The sequence below is a fragment of the Delphinapterus leucas genome, chromosome 15, assembly GCF_059928025.1.
Source record: "Delphinapterus leucas isolate spDelLeu-1000000601 "Yukka" chromosome 15, BTC_Dleu_Yukka2, whole genome shotgun sequence".
NCBI classification, from domain to species: domain Eukaryota; kingdom Metazoa; phylum Chordata; class Mammalia; order Artiodactyla; family Monodontidae; genus Delphinapterus; species Delphinapterus leucas.
In genome coordinates this window covers 41,414,376-41,435,509 of record NC_143143.1, presented here as the reverse complement: position 1 = coordinate 41,435,509, position 21,134 = coordinate 41,414,376, and the positions used below count along the sequence as shown (strand labels likewise).

General features: G+C 46.2%; 1 protein-coding gene across 1 annotated transcript in view; it reads left to right on the top strand.

Moving 5' to 3' along the window:
- Nucleotides 1-21,134, top strand: part of RALGAPA2 (Ral GTPase activating protein catalytic subunit alpha 2) — a 264,917-nt gene that overhangs the window by 10,048 nt on the left and 233,735 nt on the right. The window contains 2 exon segments of the mRNA XM_089896513.1: nucleotides 12,176-12,286; nucleotides 17,436-17,488. Of these exon segments, the coding sequence (XP_089752639.1) occupies nucleotides 12,176-12,286; nucleotides 17,436-17,488 (164 nt within the window).

Below are 21,134 nucleotides of genomic sequence, written 5' to 3'. Positions count from 1 at the left end.
TGACAGAGCCCTCTCTCCTCCCATGTGTGCGTGCACTGTCAGACCCGCCCCCTGGATCCAAGGGGAAGAGCTTTAAGAAAGGACGATTTCTGTGGACAAAAGGGAGAAGAGGTTGGGGAAACCTTGACTGGGGTGGAGGCTGAGGGCCAGCGGGGCCAGAGGGCTGTGGGTAAGGACAGGCTTGGGTGAGGCTTAGGCAAGTACCCCAGATATTTTTTCATGGAAACAAAATGGGAGAGACACTGTTGTCAAATTTTAAATTTACAAAAACCAAAACTGAATTACCATCCTCCGAAAAGGACCTGTTATAACTAGTGGTGAACATTCTTCCAGTGAAATCTTGATAGTATTTTCAGGACTGCATGGAAGAGAGGGGAGCTGAGGACACATGTTGCTTCCTTACAGCTTTCTAAAGGGGTTAGTGTATTTTCATTCTGTCTGGTCATATTTCCGGTGCCGACAGTGTAAACCTCTTTATTCCATGGATTCTGTATCTGATAAGATGAGGATGTGTTTGGGCCAGAGAGGCTTGGTAGAGTAGAGCTTATGCTGAGCTCCCAGAGTGGGAGTAAAGTATTACATAGTCTTTCTGTGTATGTGTTTGTGTATGTGTGTGCGCGTGTGTGTATGCATGTGTGTATATGTGTGTGCGTGTGTCATATTGCAGATACTTACTTTTGAGAGAATGGTTCCATTCCTTTCTTCCTGCTCCTAAAATAAATACATATACAAACATATCATCTTTAACTGAAGTAAAAAGTAAATAATGAACTGGAAAAATAACTTGAAACTTAGAGGAGAGGAAATAGTTATATCCCCCAAACATAAAGAGTTCCTACATATTAATAGGAAAAATTATAATAAATAGATGTTCAAAATGTATGTGTATACATAAGTCACAAATGAAGAAATGACACCTAGGGAGATGGCCTTTGCCCCCAAACGGAACAGTGACTGCAGACAGAAAAGAGAAGAGGGGAGAGAAAGAAGCAGTGCTGGAGAGGGGAAGCCAGCCGTGGCCGGGGAGCCCTAGCTGGCACACGTGGCTGGTCCTTCCTTGTTGCAGCAGTGGGTCCCGATAAGGAGACAGGCCAGGACCACTGTGGCCAGTGGGGCAGGAATGCTTGAGTGTGCCAGACGTGAGATGGGGCCACACAGCAGACCGAGCTTGTGATAGTGTGTAGATGTGCTTACTACGTCGCCCCAAATTCTAGTAAGAGCCAAAGAGTAGGTATCTTTGAAAGTGCCCTGATGCTGACAAGAAATGGAGATCAGCCAGTGGCTGAAAATGAATGAGCACAGGAAAACGTTGATGGGTCAGTGCGATGTTAATTAATCTCTGAATGGTGAGAAAGGCAGCAGACGGGCTCAGTTTCAGGTACCTGCTAAATTAGAACGCTGTTTGTGCTCTAAGTTGTGTTTCTTTTTTTAAGAACTTGAGCCATTTCAAAATAAATTTTGTTTGTTTTGGCTACGCCCCACAGCTTGGAGGATCTTAGTTCCCTGACCCGGGATTGAACCTGGGCCTTAGGTAGTGAAAGCCCGAATCCTAACCACTAGACCACCACGGGACTCCCTCTAGGTTGTTTCTTAATGCAAAGGCCTGAGGGAGTCTTGGTCTTTGGCTCAGTGTTAATTGAAAAGACGTGTGGTTTCTAGGACCTGGTGTTGCTGCTGAGCGTGCGCCGAAGGGGAGTCTGCTCCGCGTTCGGTGATCAGTCCAGGTTTAAACAGGACTTGACGTGTGCTAAGGCCACCAGGTCTTGTAAGTGAACCTGCCGGTGATTGGAAATTTCATCACCTTTTTGCATTCAGAGGTGTCACACCTTTGCTTGTTGCTATTCAGTTCAAGCTGTTGAGTGGCTGGACAGAGACTGTTTCTTCCTGCCCGACCGTATCATTTTTCTACCTTTTCAGTAAATGACAATTAGAGAAACATAGCTTTCTCTAAAGACAGCAGAAGTCCTCTACACCTAGATCATTACAAGGCATTATGTACAATGTACGTGTTATTGCAGAAGAGGTCTAACGCCAATGTTGGGCAGAGGAAATTTAAATTATTTTCTGTTTTTAGGGCATTTTAGTCTTGGCAAAGATACTACTGTACGTATTGTTTAGGTCTTCAGTGTTCTTCAGGGTTCAAAAGTAAGACACGTTTGGAGGAAACTATGGCCGATGTCATGTCTGCTGTTCTTTTTTATGGTACATAGTCAGGCTTTGAAAACAAGTTCTTTCTAAATACTCTGGCAGCTTTTTTTTTTCTGAAATGAATAATAGTTTTTTCTGAAAAATAGTAGTTGTTTTCTGGTTACAAAATTTTACATACTCATTATAAACATTTGAATAATATGAATAAGCAAAAAATAATTTAAGTATGAAAAAGCTCTTCACATTCTGCAGTCCTCTGATAACCATTGTTAAAATTTTGGTAAACGTGCTTTCTGTTCTTGTTGTTGCTTACGTGCAGCCTCTCTCTCTGTGTCTTGTAGGTACACACATAAACACAGTCTTACATGAATAGTTGTTATACGTGGACTGACACTGTATTTTTGACCTAACACGCCTTGGACATTTTTCACATGAGTAAGTGAAGGCTTACATGATACTTAAATGGCCCTATCGGGTCCCACTGGACTCACGCAACAGATTATCCACTGCCCATTCTTCAGGTTGGCAGTTGCAGGCCCTTCCATGCTGTCAGCAGACCCTGGCTTGGCGGGAGCAGGGTGGCTGCCCGGCGGCCGGAGGGGCCTTTGGTTTCTTATATGAAGGATGAGTGGGGCTGACGGTGTTGCAGCTGCCGATGCGGCAGGGGACAGTGGGATGATTTTCTGGAAGTAAAGAGAGCTCCTTGGGGAGGGCCGTCTCAGTCTCTGCGGAATTAGCTTCACAGAAAGGCCGCCCTTTTAACCTGTCATGGAGGAAGGCCATTCCCCTTGCAAGCTGGCTCTGGTGTCCTAAATAAACCAACTTCTGGGTCCTCTCTGGGGTTTAGTATCTATTTAGTTCCGGGAGTTCTACCAACTCTCTCTTATGGACTTAAAAACCTTGTGTTTCCAGGTGTACTTCCCTGCCCCTCCTCCATCACTTTCAGCTAACATTAGATGTACTTAGGTAAGCGGTGCGGGAGCCGGACTGCCTGGGTTCGAGTCCTGGCGGGGACCTAACCTCTCTGACCCTCACCTGGTGGTGGGACAGTACCTGCTTCCTAGGGCTGTCGGAGGTTTAATTGAGTTAATATATACAAAGCCCTTTTGTAAGCCGTTATGCTTATTAATAATAATTATTTGACGTAAGTAAGACGGCTCTCTGCCCTCAGCACCACTTTTCTGCTGCCTTACTTGTTAGAAATGGAGCAGGAGAGGTTACCATTTAGCTCCTGTTTTATCTATTTCTATCTCCAGCTCTTTCCCTGGTGAGTGGTTTTGACTGTAATATAGGCCAATTCAGATCAAGAAAAGTAGAAGTAGTTATGCATCGCCTTAAAAAATCGGATGAAACTTGATTCCTACAAAAGAAATAGATATATGAAAATATATAAACTGTTATGTATAAATTAAACTACAAGGATATATTGTACAACACAGGGAATGTAGCCAATATTTTATAATAAATATAAAGTATAACCTTTAAAAACTGAATTACTATATTGTATACCTGTAACATAATACTGTACATCAACTATACTTCATAAAAAATACATGTATATAAAACACATTAGATTTGAACATTATATTTCATTGGTGTATATATTTTGTTTTATTGTGTTGGCACGTGATATCCGTTAAAAATAATGTTTTCGAGTCCTGCATTTGAGACAGGTGTGTCAAAAATGTTTAAGATAAAAATAGCTCTACTTTTAAAAACTAGAGCTCTAGGTACGTGGAGTATATCTTTATCAGAATCACTTTTACATGGGGACTATCAATCCAGGATAACAAAGTGTTAACATCTTTCTGACTTCTAAGAATTTTACTTTTTGCACCTAGCTACCATATAGGTATAAAGAAATAAAAATAATACATCTTAGGAAACGAAGTGGGATGAATATAACTTCTACAACCTTTCAATTATACTAGGATTTGTTTCCTGTTCTACTGTCAGATTTTACTTCAGTATCTACAAGGATGTTTTTGGATATAGGTAACAGAAAACCCAAATATAAACATAAATGATGAAGAATTTTTTCTCCTATAGAAAGCAGTCCCAAAGCAGGTGGTCCCCCGAGCCAGCTGGCACGGCAGCTCAGTGACGTGCCCATCCGCACGCTCTCCCCTCCCTGCTTTGCCCTCCTTAGTGTCCTCTGCATGGCAGGTTTGTCCCCTGAGTGGCAAAATGCACTGGAGGCATCGCACCCGGACGGAACAGCGTCCAGAGGCAGGAAGAAAGAAGCACTTCTGCTTTGTGTCCCTTTAAGAACAATGACCCTTTTCCAGGCATCTCCACCAGAATTCTTCCCCTTGCTTGTTGACCAGCACTGGGTCACAGGCTTGAGTCTAAACTCATAGCTGGCAGGGGGCTATTGCCACAGTAATTGGCTCAGCAGCATCAATCGGTCCCACCCCCACGAAGGGCACACGGATTTGCGGGGTGGATGGTCCCTGAACAAACAGGGGCTCCATTAGGAAGAGGAAGGGTCTGCCGTGGGAGTGGCTGGGCGAGGGGGCAGGAGGGAAAGCGGGATCATTTACTCCAGGCCACTCTCGCTTTCAGTTTAAATTCTACGGAGATAGAACAGTCCAACATGGCTGTAATAATGTATGTAGAAAACACAGTTATCAGCAGAGCTAAAATGTGAGTTCATTTCATTTCCTACAAACAGGAATATGTGGTTTAGGCCTCCACGTGATTCCAAAAGTATTATGTCGGCGTTCTAGGCTCCTCTTCCTTCCGTGGTGCTTGGGCGCAGAGGTACGTGCGCACCAGCTATTGGCCCCAGAGAGGGCTGAGAACTGGATGAATAGTGTGGAGCCCCATAAAGTGGGGGTTGGGGGGATGCTTGGTTGAGTTGGTGGGTGGGTTTAAAGTGCTTGTTTTATTATACAGCATCAGTTGCACATATTCTTTCGCATCTATTCAGTACTTAAACCAACAACTTAAAAAAATCTTTGCTATCTGGCACATGACCTGTGCTCAAATAAATACTTTCGGTTGGATTAAGGGTGAAACTGACTGGGGTTTTATGGAGTGAATATGATGCAGGGGCAAGGGAGGTGACTGAGGGACTATGAAAGGGCTGATTAAAAAGATGGACCGTGGAAACCAAATTAGGAAGAAAAAAAGAAGTGAAGACTTCAGAGGGATCATAGATCATGACAGGGTGGTGGGGTCATTGGATTGAAGGACCCAGGAAGGTCGAAGTGTTGTTGGAATTAGGTTTCCAGAAGGAGGGAGTAGGGGAGATAGGGAGAATAATTTCAGACTTGGGAGGCAGGGAGGTTAGAGGGATGCCCGGGCGGGCCTGGGGGCAGAGGTTGCGGAGGGGGCGTGGAGGACAACCTCAGTGGAGATAAGGAAGTTGGGCATCACCTGTGTAGATGTGGAAATCAGTGCTGGCTATGAGGGCAAAGATAGTGAGCCAGGCCCTGAAATCTTCTGGAGAGCGTCCTGGGGGTGGGGGGGCGGGTGTAGACTGTGCAGCCACTGAAGCCGGAGCCTCCATCTGCCATGCAGGTTGGCGTCCCCATCCACACGAGGATTTTGTATTTGCATGTAATCAGCACAAGGACGTTTTTAGGTCTGCACATAGATGCATTTTCAGATGTGAATTTCTCTTTAATAATAATGATGACGATAAAAGTATTGAGTTACCACTGAAGCATAGTCAGCATACCTGCTGTCTTATGACCCGAATACCTGCTGAGTCTTGAAAGGGCTTCATTATGAGGACTTTACCTCCTCACCAGGTGAGTTCCAGGTCGGTTACCTGCCCTTGGAACAGCATTGCACACACAGGAGGTTCTACAACCTACCGGCTGGTGTCAGAAAAAGGAGTCCCTGCCTGCACTCTAGTTACTGTTGCAGAAACTTTCTGCTGAGGAAAGTGTGTATCAGCTGGCAGCTCTTGTCATTCGGACCCATATTGTCTCCTTTTCCTTCTTTGACGGAGGTGACAATGTGTCGTACTTGGGGCACCTCTTCACGGGCTTGCCGGCTCTCATGGCCGGTGAAACTTCCTGGTGATGAGTTGCTTTTTCTTCTCCACCAACATTTTCACAGCAACGGTGCAAGACAACCCATCCCAAACCTCAGGCTTACAGAGACCTTACGGCAACAAGCATCTATTGTATTCCCTCACCTATCTGCATTGCTGCGTGCTACTGCCCTGGCTGCAGGCTGCCTGGGGTTGGGTCCTGCTCTGCTCCATGAGTTTCCTCATTTCCTTTGTTTTTGTTTTTTAAAATTTTATTGGAGTATAGTTGATTTACAATGTTGTGTTAGTTTCAGGTGTACAGGAAAGTGAATCAGTTATACATATACATATATCCACTCTTTTAAGATTCTTTTCCCATACAGGTTATTACAGAGTATTGGGTAGAGTTCTCTGTGCTATTACAGTAGGTCCTTATTAATTATCTATTTTGTATATAGTAGTGTGTATATGTCAATCCCAGTCTCTTTGAACCAGAGACTACTTGACGCTCTCCAGCCACTGCTGCATCAGGCTTCTAATGACTGGTTGTCCACAGCAGGTCCGGAGATCAGCCCCAGATCAGTGTGGGTGGGCATTTTCTAAAGGAGTGGATGGAGGGCGGGAATAGTTCCTGGCATTATTACAAAGTACGTAACACAAGAGGGAAAGAGGGCGGGGAGCTAGGCAGTTGTGAAAAGGTGAAATCACCAAAATCTCATTAGCCCTTAAGTAAAGGCGCCATACTCATGACATTTATCCTTGTCAGTGTTTTCTGTCTTGTGCCTGACTCATTTATTTTCCTTGTTCTCATTGTTTCTAAATTATGTTTTATTAAGTCGCCACATTCGCCTTGAATTTTTCACTCACCCCTTTTCCCTTTCACCGGCATGTGATCTTGAGCATCATGCTTCAGTGCCAGTGTCTAGGGAATCTGAGTAAAATAGCAAATGACACCGTCTTCATCTACGTGCAGACGTGTAGGCAGCACTGGGATGGCTCTTGGCCCTGAGGAGGGTGGGGGACGGAGGGCAGGAGGATTGGGGGTCACTCCCTACTCCAGAGGAGCTGGTCTGAACCCCTTCTTCCTCTTGACAGTGTCCACCAGGGCCCCCAAGTCTGAGAAGGACATTCCCTCCTCCTTTGGTGCTTTCAGGGTCTGCAGCAGGTTTTTATGAGGCTGGGCTATGATCCTCCCAACTAAAAAGGAGTAAGATTGCTATTGGGAAGGGTTCTATGTGGGAGGAAGTGGAGGGACAGTCCCACTAGTTTTGGAGCATCTGCTGCTGAACTGGGATTAAGTGCTGTGCCTTTTCGAAAGGTCTCATTAAGTGGGTGAGTTTCACGTATCATTGAGTTTTATGGCTCCACAGGTGAAGCTGGGTTATTCCCACCTCGTGAGATGGCCTTTGCCAGGAGCTAGGTAATTGGAAAACAACTAACATTTATTTACGTAATGCTGACTACACCCTTAGAAGCACTTTGCTTACGTTCATTTTATGGGCACAGGAACCATCGTTGGCCACATTTCTCAGGTGAGGAAATTGAGGCACAAAGTGTTTTAAATAACTTGCCCAGGTCTTGTAGCTTCTGGACTTGAACCCAGGCAGTCTGCTCCAAAGGTTCTGCCTTCAAGGTTTGCTATTGTCTTCCAGCTAGATGTGGGGAAATCATTGTCAGCAGGAGGCTTAGCTGGACAAAAGGCCAGGGGAGGGTAGCTTCTGGTGTGGAATATAGATTATTTTTCAGATATAATGGGAAAATAATAGAAACAGTTGATTGGCTGTTGGTTGGTGGTAAAGGAGATTGCTTTACAAATCCCAGAATGACCCCTAGTTCTGTAAAGCTGGCTGCAGGTTGCTTCTCTGTGGTCAGTGTGAATGCACTTGCCTGGGTTTTGTGATGCCAGCCAGGCAGCGTGCTAGCGTCGGTGCCAAACACACCCAGGCTCATCACCTCAAAGGTGGTCTACAGCCTGGGCTCTGTACCTGGGGACTTCCCCTCCTTCCCACTTCCTTACTGGCCCCACGAGGCCATGGGGAGGTTGCTGTGAGGTCATTTTGGGGAGCCGGGCCGCGTCTCCCCTCGTGTCTTACCTGTCCTCTCATCCCCCTGCTCTTCTCCCTCGGGCTCTCCTGCACATCCCATCCCCGAGGGGACCACGTATTTCTCTATATTCCTGACCCGATTTCTGGTTTTGACTTCTTCCGTCTGTTTCTGAGGCCTTTGTGTAGCTCAGGTTTGAGCTGGAGACCCGGACAGGAGTCTCTGACTGGCCTGATACCTTGGGCAGGTTACAGACGATTCTGAACCTGAGGTTTCTTTGTCTTGACCACACCTGCCCCATCTCCCCCACAGGGTTGTGGTGAGGGTCAAATAAAATACAGTCATGAAAGTGTGTCTTTCAAAGCATACATGTACAGTGTTTTTAATGTTCCCAACCTCCCCAGGTGGCCTTGTCACTCCCTGCTTTGATGCCCTGCCTGAGCTTCAGGCACGCTGCCGTCTCCGTTACTTGCTTGTGTTCCTGTACCCTGGAGGGCCCTGCACCGTATTCTCTTGGAATTTCCCAGCATTTGGCGCAGGGCTATTTGGCAGGGCTCAGGACTCAGTCTTGTTTGAATGAACAGATGAAGAGTGTCTTTCGAAAGGAAGTTTGTGGTCATAGGCTTTTTTTTTGTTGTTTTCCTGAGCAGTCTTCCTCCTATATATCTTTGGTTCTCGAAGTTACCTCGTTACAAAGTAGACCTGTGGTACTCCCTTGTGTTCCTTTCTGCAGGACGCTAACTCCCAGTGCGCGCCTCCTCCAAGATCCATGCTTTGTAAATATTCATCGGATGAGTCTTGTTTTTCCAAAAATAAGACAGATCATGGAAACATTCTAGGTTTTGAAGTAGAGATAGAAAATATTTGATATTTATTTTTTGTTTGTTCATTTAACAAATGTGTGTCAAGTACCTTTCAGGTACCAAACTCTACTCCTGGGGCTGCAAGTACAGCAGGGAACAAAACAGATGTGATTCCTGCCCATATGTGGCTTCCATTCTAGTGGAGTGCCGGTCGGTGGAGAAGTAAATGAATAAATGAGACAGTCTCCACTAATCTTAAGTGCTGTGGGCAGGGATCACGTGAAGGGGACTCCCAGACCAGTGAGGAGTCCTCACATGGGTAAATAAACTAGTAGTTACAGATGTTACACCCTTCGTTCACTGTGTGCTGGGTGACCTAGAGGGCGTCTGCTTGTCTTGTCCTGAGGACTTTAAGCTGCATCCACTGCTAACCCACAAGGAAGACAGTGAATGGCTGAGGGGGAAGGTGGCTGCCGCCTGGACTCTGGCCTCATGAGGGTGTCTCTGTCTGCATGAAGCCCCTCAGCCTTGACGAGGACCCTCTTTGCTCAGGTTGCTGACACTCGAGTGTTTCTGAGGGACCGGGGAGGCCAGGAAAGGTAGACTGTTGGTGGCCCATAACCTTTCTGTGCTGTCTTGCCATACCTGTGTACCCACGTCCTCAGCATGGGGATGCTTTGCTCGCTGCGGCCCATTCACAGGCGAGCAGTTGGCCACCCACCCGCCAGACTCCGTGAAGGAGGAGGTGGGTGATGGAGGCCATGCTTGGGGACACGGGGGCTCCTTAGATTTCTCTGTGGAGGTTGTGTGGGGTCCCAGCTCTGAAGGATGAGAAGGAATGAGCTGGATGAAGATCAGGGTGGGGAACACGTGTGGGAAGCTTGGGAGATGGAAAGAAGCCACGGCGGCCAGAGTGCAGGGTGCAGAGAGAGTGGTGTGGGACGGACTTGGCCTTGAGTGGAGGAAAGCCCGCAGGGCCGCCAGGCTATGGTAAAGGGTTTGGATTTTATTGTAAGCAGAACTGGAGGCCGTTGGAAGGTTTTGAGTAAAAGAATGGTCTGATTTGGTTTATTCCATTTTACTGTTGACGACAGTGTGGAGAGGGGACTGTGGAGGGGAAGTGGTGATGCGGGGACCCTGGGCGGGGATGGGTGGCGGGCAGGGATGGGGGTACAGTGCCCGGTGGGTCTGTGGAGGAGCCCACACCCCGGACACGGGCTGGGAAGGAGCTGGGAGGAGCCGGGATGGGGACTAGGTTTCGGCTTGAGCAGCGCAGTGGGTGGTTCCTGCGGGAAGAGCAGAAAGTGAGGGTGAGAACGAGAAGCCTTTAGACCCTCACTTGGAGCAGGGGCCGCAAGAGCTGGGGCTGCAGAGCGGAATCGGGCGTCCTCAGCAGAGGGTTGACATTTCTCTCCTAATAACCCCAAGGATCTGAAGAAGGGTCAGGCCACTTTTTCCCATCGGCATGAGATCTGATGGGTTACAAGTTGTGGTCACTGTCCTGTGATTGTATATTATAGGCTGTTTCTTTTATTTAGTTCGTTCAAGAAACTATCGAGCTAAATGCTATATTCCCTGCAGGGTGCCTGGTGATGCTGAGCCACAGAGGAGGTCTGTGAGGGTGGGGACTGTCTCTAACAGAGGAGACAGACCCTTCCATCGGAACTAAGTCAGGAGCTGCACCAAGAGTGGAGGACAGTGTGACACCATCTGGGACGGGGAGGAATAGGGCTGTGGGCCCCAGAGCAGAGGCCCTCACCTGGCCTGGGGGGCGGGGGAGGTTTCAGCAGTCCCAGGAGCAGTTGGTGTTGGCATGAACATGAACAAAGCCCTCTCTTGGAACTGACACATCCTGCAGAAGGCACTTGAGGATTCCTTGGCAGGGTTGTGTAGCTCGTGAGAATGGTGATATTCACATGGGTTAAGGATCCTGATGTCATTGTTACCTGCTTGGGCGAAGGTAAACTGGTTAGTTACTAGGAACTTCCACTGCTCTGTGCTCAGTGTTAATTTGTGGCAAGAAACAGAAAGTGAAATTGGCAGTTCCTATGACTTTACCAACACCTTATGTGCATTGTTTCAAAGAACCAGGGCAGATTTTTGCATGAAACGCGCTGTGTAGTTATCAGAGGGAGACAACTCTAGACTCACCAGCAAGAGTGTTAACTTTATGGAATGTAAGTATAGCAGTGGGTGTGTTCATACATATTCACATTAGGACCCTCCAAAGCTGATACGACTCTGTTATAGATTGAATAGCAACACACTTTATTTTCTTGAGTAATCTTGTAGAACTTTAAGGAAGCTGTTTTTAATTTTCCTGAGGTTTCCTAAGGTGTATTCTTCCAAAGAGCTAATACCTTGGTCAGGACACTGCTGTAAATGCACAGACAACCTTGTTTGCTAAGGAACCTGTACAGAGGTGTGTTGACAGTGGGCGACTGACCGGAGCTGCGAGGGATGCTGGCTGTGTTGTCGCTCAGCCCCTGGGGGGGCCAGGGCTGGTGGTGGGAGTGCGGGGAAGCTGTTCTTGGGCTAAGTTCCCTGCACCACCTGCCGATCCACCCGCAGCCCTGGTTTAGCAACACTGGTGCAGCTGGGAGACACACTGCTGGGACGAGGCTAGGAGCACATGGCGGGTCCGCCGTGTCCACACAGGGGTGCGGTGGGTCACGTAGAAGCTGGAGGGACGCGGTGGCAAGTGGCCCAGGTGGATGTGGGCAGGTGTCGGGGGAGGGCCTGCTGTCCTCTGGGCGGTGGCACGGGAGCCAGGAGGGAGGGAGGAGATTCTGGGTCATGCCGGGCTCCTGGCAGAGTTGTTTCTCAGCCGTACAGACTCATCCCTCTTTATAGTCTGGGTCAGCAGCCACCTCTTCCATGAACTTTTACTTCCCCACCCCTAACAGGAAGTCATCTTGTCCCTCCCTGGACCCTCACTTACCCCTGGCCTTCTAGCTGCTCATAGGTGCTGTGCCCCCAGGCTCTGACCTTGAGGTCTGGGACGGGGAGGGGAGGTGCCCCAGGCCACCTCAGAGCTCTCCTTAGGTGGAGAAAGAAGAAGTGGACTGGAATACACTTTGCTTTGTTTTGTCTTATAAGGGGATATGGCTCGTTTTTACATTCCTTCATTTCTGAAAAGATTGTGAACTCTGATAATTGTGTAAGTTTGTCATAAATGGGAACTTTTTCTTTTCAGATAACGTGGATGCAAGTGATCTTAAGCAGTTTTTTGAGACCAACTATTCTCAGATATATTTCATCTTCTATGAAAATTTTATAACACTGGAAAACAGTTTGAAATTAAAAGGTAAGAATTTCTACAAAATGTTTTTGATATACAAAGTTTTTTGTTTTTTTAAATAAACATTCAGGAAGTTCTGAGAGGTTGTGTGTGTCATGTGCCACCAGTTACATGCTTTTTTTTTTTTGCGGTACGCGGGCCTCTCACTGCTGTGGCCTCTCCCGTTGCGGAGCACAGGCTCCGGATGCGCAGGCTCAGCGGCCAAGGCATAATTTACTCAAAAAGAAAGAAAAAAAGTCATGTATGCACATCATTAAAAAAGTTCAGATTCCACTAAAGGGTTTGGAATGAAAACTGATGTGTCTGTTTGCCCAGACACCCAGTCTTGCTGTGCAGAGGCAACCGCTATCTAAGTGTCCTGTATATGTTATTAATATACTGTGTTTATATATGTTTATGGTTACGCCCATACATATTGGGTTGGCTAAAAAGTGCCTTTGGTTTTTTAAGTAAAAATGAAAGACACGTTTTTCATTTTCACCAAGAACTTTATTGAACAAGGTATTCACCCTTTAGTCCCACTACCTTCTGCCATTTTTCAGGCAACTTCATGATTCCATCTTCCCAAAACTTTTTATCTTTTTGAGCAAAGAACTTTTCCAGGTGCCTTTTACGGTCTTCCACGGAATTGAAATTTTTTCCATTAAGAGAATTTTGTAAAAACCGAATAAATGGAAATCCGAAGGTGCAATATCTGGTGAATACGGCAGATGACTCAGAACTTCCCAGCCAAGCTGTAACAGTCTTTGCCTGGCCATCAAAGAAACATGCGGTCTTGCGTTATCCTGATGGAAGATCATATTGACTAACCTTGGATGCTTTTCGTCGAGTGCTGCTTTCATTTGGTCTAATTGGGAGCAGTACTTGTTGGAATTAATTGTTTGGTTTTCCAGAAGGAGCTCGTAATAGAGGACTCCCGATCCTACCATATACACAATATCGCCTTCTCTGGATGAAGACTGGCCTTTGGTGTGGTTGGTGGCGGTTCATTTCGCTTGCCCCATGATCTCTTCCATTCCACATTATTGTACAGTATCCACTTTTCATCTCCCATCACAATTTGCTGTTTTCCTTACGTTTAAGTAGGGAATCTCATGCGGAAGTAGGGTCAAGAAGGTTTTTTTCACATAACTTATGTGGAACCCAAACATCAAAGTGATTGACATAACCAAGCTGGTACAGATGATTTTCAACACTTGATTTGGATATTTTGAGTATGTTGGCTATCTCCCAGGTGGTATAACATTGTTCTCAATTAATGTCTCGATTTGATCTCTGTCAACTTCAGCTGGTCTACCCAACAGTGGAGCATCGTCCAGCGAGAAATCTCCAGCATGAAACTTTGCAAACCACTTTTCACACATTCGATCAGTCACAGCACCTTCTCCATACACTGCACAAATCTTTTTTTTGTGTTTCAGTTGGGTTTTTACCTTTCTTGAAATAATAAAGCATAATATGCCAAAAATGTTGCTTTTTTCTTCCATCTTCAATAATAAAATGGCTACACAAAAATTCACCAATTTTGATGTCTTCTTTTAAATGCATGCTGATGTGACCTGTCACAATACAATCTAACAAAATTGTTTCGAATGAAGTTTAAGACAATTAAGTGCTATTAGACCATCTTACGGAAAAAACCGAATGAAACTTTTGGCCACCCCAATACTTACATGAAACATTCTTTGAAAACCAAGCCAATAAAGTCATGCTGCACATTCTGCTCTGTATTTATGTGGCAGGATAGAGTAGCCCGGGGAGCCACACAGGTTTGGATCCTTGCTCTACCCTTCTAGCTGTTTCTCCTTGGACAGGTTACTTCATCTGTGACTCAGTTTCCTTCTGTCAGCATTAAGTGGGTTGACACGTGTCCTGGGATTCCAGGACAAAGCATGGCACGTGGTCCGTGGTAACTGTTGGCTGTCATTGTCATCATCATCTTTCACTTTTATGTAATGTGTTTTGGAAATCCTTGCATGTTAGCACCTTTATATCCACCACAGTTTTAAACAGTTGCAGCACTGCGTTGGACAAAAGTGCCATTGTTCTGGATGACTGACTTCTGAGTGACCGAGTCAGGACCACAGAGTTTTAAGGTTGGAAGGGGCTCAGGAGATTGGGTTTTTCACAGTCATCATTCTAGAGTTGAGAAAACCGTGTCCAGAGAGGTTATATCACTGGCCTGAGGTCACACAGATTATTTAGTTAATTGTATAGCCGGAATTGCAACCGGGCTTCTTGATGCCATGTTCAGAGCACCTTCCCTGTACCAGTGGCTCTCAGAACGCCTTGTGGTTTTTAGACTAGCAGCACGGGTATCACCTGGGCACTCGTTAAGCCTCCTGAATCAGAAACTCTGCAGGTGGAAAGTCAGCAATTGGTGTTTTAAGAAGCCCTCCGCTGACACGCATGTGCTCTCAAGCTTGAGAAGCACTGTTCTATTTCATAGTTCTCCCATTAAATAAACAACACAGATGATAGGTTGATGGATAGACATTGAAATGTCATCTGTGTTGCTCACCGACAGGCAAGAGCATCTTCTACCTGGGGCCTAGACCGTCCATGCTTTAGCATCCTGAAGGGTGCCTTTCGCCCTTGTGGACCCTGGCCCTGGCAGCTCTGTCTCCCTCTCCTGTTTAATTCTTCATTTATTCACCCATCCAGGATTTGAAGCTGACGATGAGCAAGGCACTGGGCTAGATTCCTGAGAGGAATCCGGAGACGTGTCAGATGCTGAACATGCGTCATAGGTGGCGGTAGTTGTGGATGGGTCAGGGAATAAGCCATAGGCATGGTTCACCGTGGAACAGGTCAGAAAGTAGATGTGTTGTCAGATATAGACACCCCGTCTGTGGCTGCTGATTTCCCGTAGAGTGCATGAGGGAGGTTTGGGGACGAGGTGGTCTTGGGGACGGAGGGTAGAGAATGAGAGACGGCAGGGAGGCCATCTCTGGGGCATGTCTGGGGAAAGCATTTCTTTTTCTCTCGACATCAGATGTATGAAAGAGGTTTATGCTTGCCTCGTGGGGAGCCTGCAATTCCAGGTTAAGGCATTTGAACTTCGTTCTTTGAGTGGGCAGGGCTCTCGAAAACATTGGCTACTAAGACAGTGTCTTGTAATGTGGCGAGTGAACCGGAGGGAGGAAGACCAGTTAGGAGGCTGGTGTTGTCATCCGTGTGAGGTCTGGGGACGCCTGCTCCAGGGACGTGGCAGTTGAGGGCAGAGAAAGTGTTAGGGGTCTGTGGGTGCACCGACCGATCGTGAGACGTGGATGTGGGAAAAGGGATCCCAGAGGGGGAAGCCAGAGACGCTTTCAGGATGTTGAGTCTGGTTCCTCTGCTGCCCTTGCAGCAGAGGGAGCCCTGCAGGGGAGCCAGGTGTGAGGGACGAGAGGGTGAGCCCGGTTTTTGGCAGTCTGCGTCTGCGGTGCCCAGGGCACACCTGGGCTTAGGTGGGCTGTTAAATTATAGGGACTGGAGTTTTGGAGAAGGGAGGTGCAGTCATCCTGTTGCCAAGGGAGAGAGTGTATGCAGAGCGAGAGAGTGGCAGTCAGGGATTTGGGGGAATTCCTTCTTTTATTGGGCAGACAGAGGAAAATAAGGGGGATAGCCGGGAGGGTGCCAGGAAGCCTGAGAATAGAGGAGTTCAAGGGATGAAAGGTCAGCAGCGCCCGCCAATGCAGAGTTGAGTACCAGCAGGACGGGGAAGGGTGTCGTCATTGAAAGGAATGTTCTGAGTGGCCAGCGGGATCAGAAGGCAGACAGGGCTGGAGCAACCGGGCAGTGAGACAGTGAGCTGCACGGGAGGTGGTCTTTGTGAAGGTGTGAGGATGAAGCCAGAGGAGCTGCGCGGTCCTGGGAAGGTTTTAGGGGCGCATTTCCCTGGTCGCAGGCTGAGGAACAGGAGGCAGCAGATGGTGCCCGGTGTGGGGATGGGCTGAGACAGGGTCACATGGAAAGAAGAGGCCGTGGAGAGGAGTGTGTGGACCCCTGGCTGTTCCTGTGAGACCTGAGGCAGAGGCCGAGCATGGAGGGGGGCTGGGGGAGGCCACACAGCTGATGCTCAGGCCCTGCAAGGGGCGCTGCTCCAGCCTCTAGTAGGTCAGGTCACATGTGGGCATGTGCCCAGCATGCCAACATGTGTTCTTTTTAAATGAATTTCTCAGTTTTTTCCCCTGTGATTTATAAATTGGTATAAATCTTGAACTTAATTTTTTTTTCTTGCCAAATGTGGTAGATATTTCAAATATGAAATTATGTGATTTTTATCTTGCTTCCTAGCTCTGTTCCACTTCACTATTTTTCACAGGTGTGTGGAGGAGAAAAATGTGATATTACGTACAATCAATAACAAGGAAAAAAATTAAAATCCGTATATGAAAAACCCCCTACAACCTAGAATCCTGTTTTTAAAAGGCCACCCCCTCCCCCCCTTTGCTCCTTCTATCCTTTAGGAACATGTAGCGGTTCAAGACCATCAGTCAGTTTGTGCTGTGTAACAAATTGCACAACAGGCCATCCCAACACTGAGCACCTTAAAACAACTACCAGTCATTTAGCTTGTGATTTTCTGGGTCTGTTGGACAGTTCCTCTGGTTTGGGCTGGCTCACGCCTCTGACCAGTCGGTGGCGGGTGGCCTCATTCACACGTGTCCTGGTTAGCAAGCCATGCCCAGGGTGCCTTAGTGCTCCTCCATGTGGCTCCTCTAACCCCAGCTGGCAGGCTCTCTTGGGCTCCTTCACACGGTGGCCTTAGGGCTCCACACTCACAGGTGCGGAAGGCTTTTCAAGCTCGCTTCACATTTGCTGTCATCAGGGAGCAGAGCAGGTCACAGGGCCTCTCAGATTCAAGGGCTGGAGAAGTGGACCCCTCTTGTTGCGGGGGAAGATGCTCCACTGTTGATTAAAACTTAGAAAGCCTGGAAGCTGTGTGTCACCAGCTAGCAAGGAGCAGCTCTGCTGAACGTGGCCCTGGGCAGCCTGGCTCCGTCACGCATCTGCATCCGTAACGCAGGCTGCACAGCACCTCCCGGGATCTTTGACTGAATGTCTGTATGTTGAGGCTTGAATGTTTTAAGATACCTTTTAGCATAGTTTTTAATATCCTAAAATTTGTACATTGTCATGATAACTGATTTTTTTTTATATATTCCAGGGAATAATAAGTCACAAAGGGAGGAGCTGGACTCCATCCTCTTTCTTTTTGAAGTAAGTTTTTATTAATTCATTTAGCTTTTAAGATTCTTGTCAAAAATATGGTATTTTAGATCTTTAATTTTACTTGAAGATAAGTAAAAATGATGGACATGTATACTCTTCCTTCCTCTTTTACAAACAATGCTGCTAAGAATGTTCTTCTGATTTGTTTTCCTTGTGGGAGAATTTTTCCTGTATGGGTACCTAGATGGGAAGTTGTATGCACATTTTAAATATCGATATTGCCAAATTGCTCTTCGAAAAGGTCATATAAACTTATTTATTTTTTAAAATATTTATTTGGCTGCACCCGGTCTTAGTTGCTGCACGCAGGATCTTCATTGCCACGTGTGGGATCTTAGTTGTGGCATGTGTGTGGGATCTAGTTCCCTGACCAGGGATCGAACCCAGGCCCCCTGCATTGGGAGTGCGGAGTCTCACCCACTGGACCACCAGGGAAGTCCCCATATGCAAGTTCTGAAGCGTGAGGGTAAAGCTTGCGTGCTTGTCCCCCCCCTTGCCCTCCCCCCAGTTTAAGATCCAGAAGCGGCAGTTGCCTCTCCCCTGACCCCATCCCTTCTCTGCTCCAAAGGCAGCCATGCCATGCCCTTTGTGCCATTCCCTTTCTTTTCAAAGATGATTTTCCACAAGCATTTGTACCCCTAAACAATGCACCATGGGGTTTTGTTTGGTTTTGAGTGTCATAAACATGGTCTCATCTGGTGCACAGTCAACGTTATTTCTAACCTTTATCTGTGTGTTTGAATCTAGTGCTGGTTCGTTCATTCCATTCCCACTGCCGGGTCAGGTGGATGTATGATTTAATTCCAACATTTCGTCTGTAGATGGTTTTGGTTTTCTTGGTAGGTAGGCAGATGGTCTGGGAATAAAGGTGACTCTGGTCTCCTTGTCTTCCTCCACTGGCTCGGCCCTGCAGCGCACTGGTAAATGGGAATGATAAAGGTGGTCTTCCTGTTTCTGATTTAAAGAGAGTTTTGTTAATGTTTCATCATTACGAATGATGTTTTCTGTAAATTTTTGGTAGATACTCTTTATCATAATAAGGAAGTTTGTTTCTATTCCTAGGTCGGTAAGATTTATAAAAAATCATAGATGGGTTTTGAAGTTTTCAAAAGTTTTTTTCTGCATTGATTAAGACGATTCTTCATGAATATTAATGTGGTGAATTCCAGTTCTGAGTTTTGGGCAAGGCTAGTATTATGTTTGCATTTTTGGATGTATTTTCACAACTGAGGTTGGTCTGGATTTCCTTTCCTCATACTGTTCTGAATGATTCTGTTACAAAGGTTACAGGACCTGTTGTCAAGTGTCTGTCCTTTTTCTATTTTATAAAATAGTTTGTATAAGATTGGACCCATCTGCTCCTGGAAATTTTTTTAGTCTTCCCTGTAAAAACCATCTGAAACTGGTGCTTTTTTGGTTATGTTTTTTTTTAGTGGGAGGACTTTACTCCTTCCATTTCTTTAATAGTTTTTGGATTACTCTATGATGATTCAGGCTTAATACTTCTTCTTGATTCTGATTTGGTAAATTATATATTTTTCTAAGAATTCAAGGAATATGGTCTTATCACCAGTTTTAAAACTTATGGGCACGGTCCTTCTTTTAAGAGCCATACATAATCCCTTCAATTTTATCTGCTTTTGATTAATCTTCGCTGTCTCCACACTGTTGCTATTTCTTATTACTAGAAGTAGTAATAAAAGCATTTATGTTACACTTCACAGGTATGATTTTACTATCTTTCAGTTGCCGTCGCAGCCGTTTTAAGCTCTGTTCTCAGTCTAATTGCTGTTCCTTTAAACGCCTTTTCTCTCTGGCTTAACAATCTTGTCTTAATTTACCCTTTGGTTCTGCAGTCTCACCACGAAATGTCTAGTTGAAAATTTCTTGCTTTGTATCTGTGTGCTTCCTATATTTCTGGATTCAAATCTTTTATAATGTCTGTAAAATTCTCTGCTACTTTCTTCTCAAATATTGACTCTTTCCTCTTCTTTCTGGCCGTACTTTCTAGGATTCCCATGCAAACTTCTTGGTCTGTCCTCCGCATCCCTCAGGCTCACCTCCGTCCTCCCCACCCTGTCTCCGGGCCTTGTGCTCTGCCCGGCGGCCTCGGCTGTCTCTCCCCAGGGCGCTCTCTTCATTTGGGTCTAATCTGCTTCATTGTGCTATTGAGCTTTTGATTTCTGTGTTTTCACTTCTCTTGGTTTGATATTCATATGTGGCTGGTTGCTTTTGATGGTCTCTTGATCCTTGTTCATTTTTAGACATCTTTTATTTTCTGAAACATTTATAATGGAAGAGTTCGTGCGCTGTATCTGATCATTCTTCTATCTGAAGTATGTCTTTGGTTGTTGAAAGCTGTTGGTTATTTCTACCATCTCTCACGATGGCTTCTTTTCTTGTATGTTTTGTGATATGATTTTGAGATCAGATTTCATCAGATGCAGATTTAATCTGCTTGAATCCTGTTTTTCCAGAGGGTTTGTCTTTGCTTTTGCTAGGGGTCTGGTTTGAATCCCATTTTTTTCTGGAGGGTTTGTCTTTGCTTTTGCAGGGGGTTTGGGAGTGCTCTTGTTTGGGATCACTTTGGCTCCACTTGAGGGTCCTGGTTCATTACTGGCATCCCTGGTTCATTTCCTCACACCCACCTTGGGATGGGCACGGGTGTCTGGAGCGCGCAGATGTCCATAAGTCCTCCTGTGTACTTGGTGTGCCCTCCCCTCCTGCTTCCTCTCTCACTGCTTTTTAAGTCCCTTGCTAGTTTCCCTGTGTCCTCCGAAGCCCAATAACAGTTACCTTTGCTGTCACTGTCCTGCAACGGGAAAGCCCATCAGAGCCTGTGGTCCTGTACCCACACAGAGGGGGTTCCAACACCTTCTCCTCGTGTCCAGAAAGTCTAGATTAAGGAGGGTGTTACTCCCCATACATTACCATCTACAGGGGATGTGTTGCCTATATAAGAGAACAAATATATATTACTCAAAGCTTCATAAAACCTTCATTTGGCACAGTAAATATGAATGAAAAATGAACTTGCATTGCTTTTGTTTTTGTTTATGTTCTCTCTCTGTCTCTCGCTTCAGAAGGTAGGTTGTAATTTGTATGGTTCGTTCTGAGAATTAAGTAACTTCATCGCTACCTTCTACAAGTTAGTGCCACGTAAAGAGATGGTTTATGAGGATTTGAAGGTAACTACTTATCAAGGTGTAAATAATTGGGAAAGGCTTCCTTTAGAAGGAGTGGTATTATTAAGACATGTTAAATCACAGAAGGGATACCATGTAAAGACTGTCTATAAATAAGAAATGGATTGAAAGAAAGCGCGGAGGTAAGGGAGTTAAGAAGGCAGGAAAGAGGAGTCTTAGGAGGGCTGCTGCCTGCTTTGTGAGTCAGGGCTGTTTGGAAGGGAACCTTTGAGAAAGGAAGCAGTCATTTGTTCAATGTAGTGAGCTACCGAAGACATCACACTGCTCGGATGAAGCAAGTGGCGACAGTCAAGGCTGCCAGCCCAGGCCGAGTCTCCTTCAGGCAGCGGGTGGACCTTCCCATCTTTACGTTGGGTGGCAGCACTGTACCCCTCAGAAGCTGACCTCCAGCTACCGTTGCCTGTGGCTTCAAAGCTCTGTACCACTTG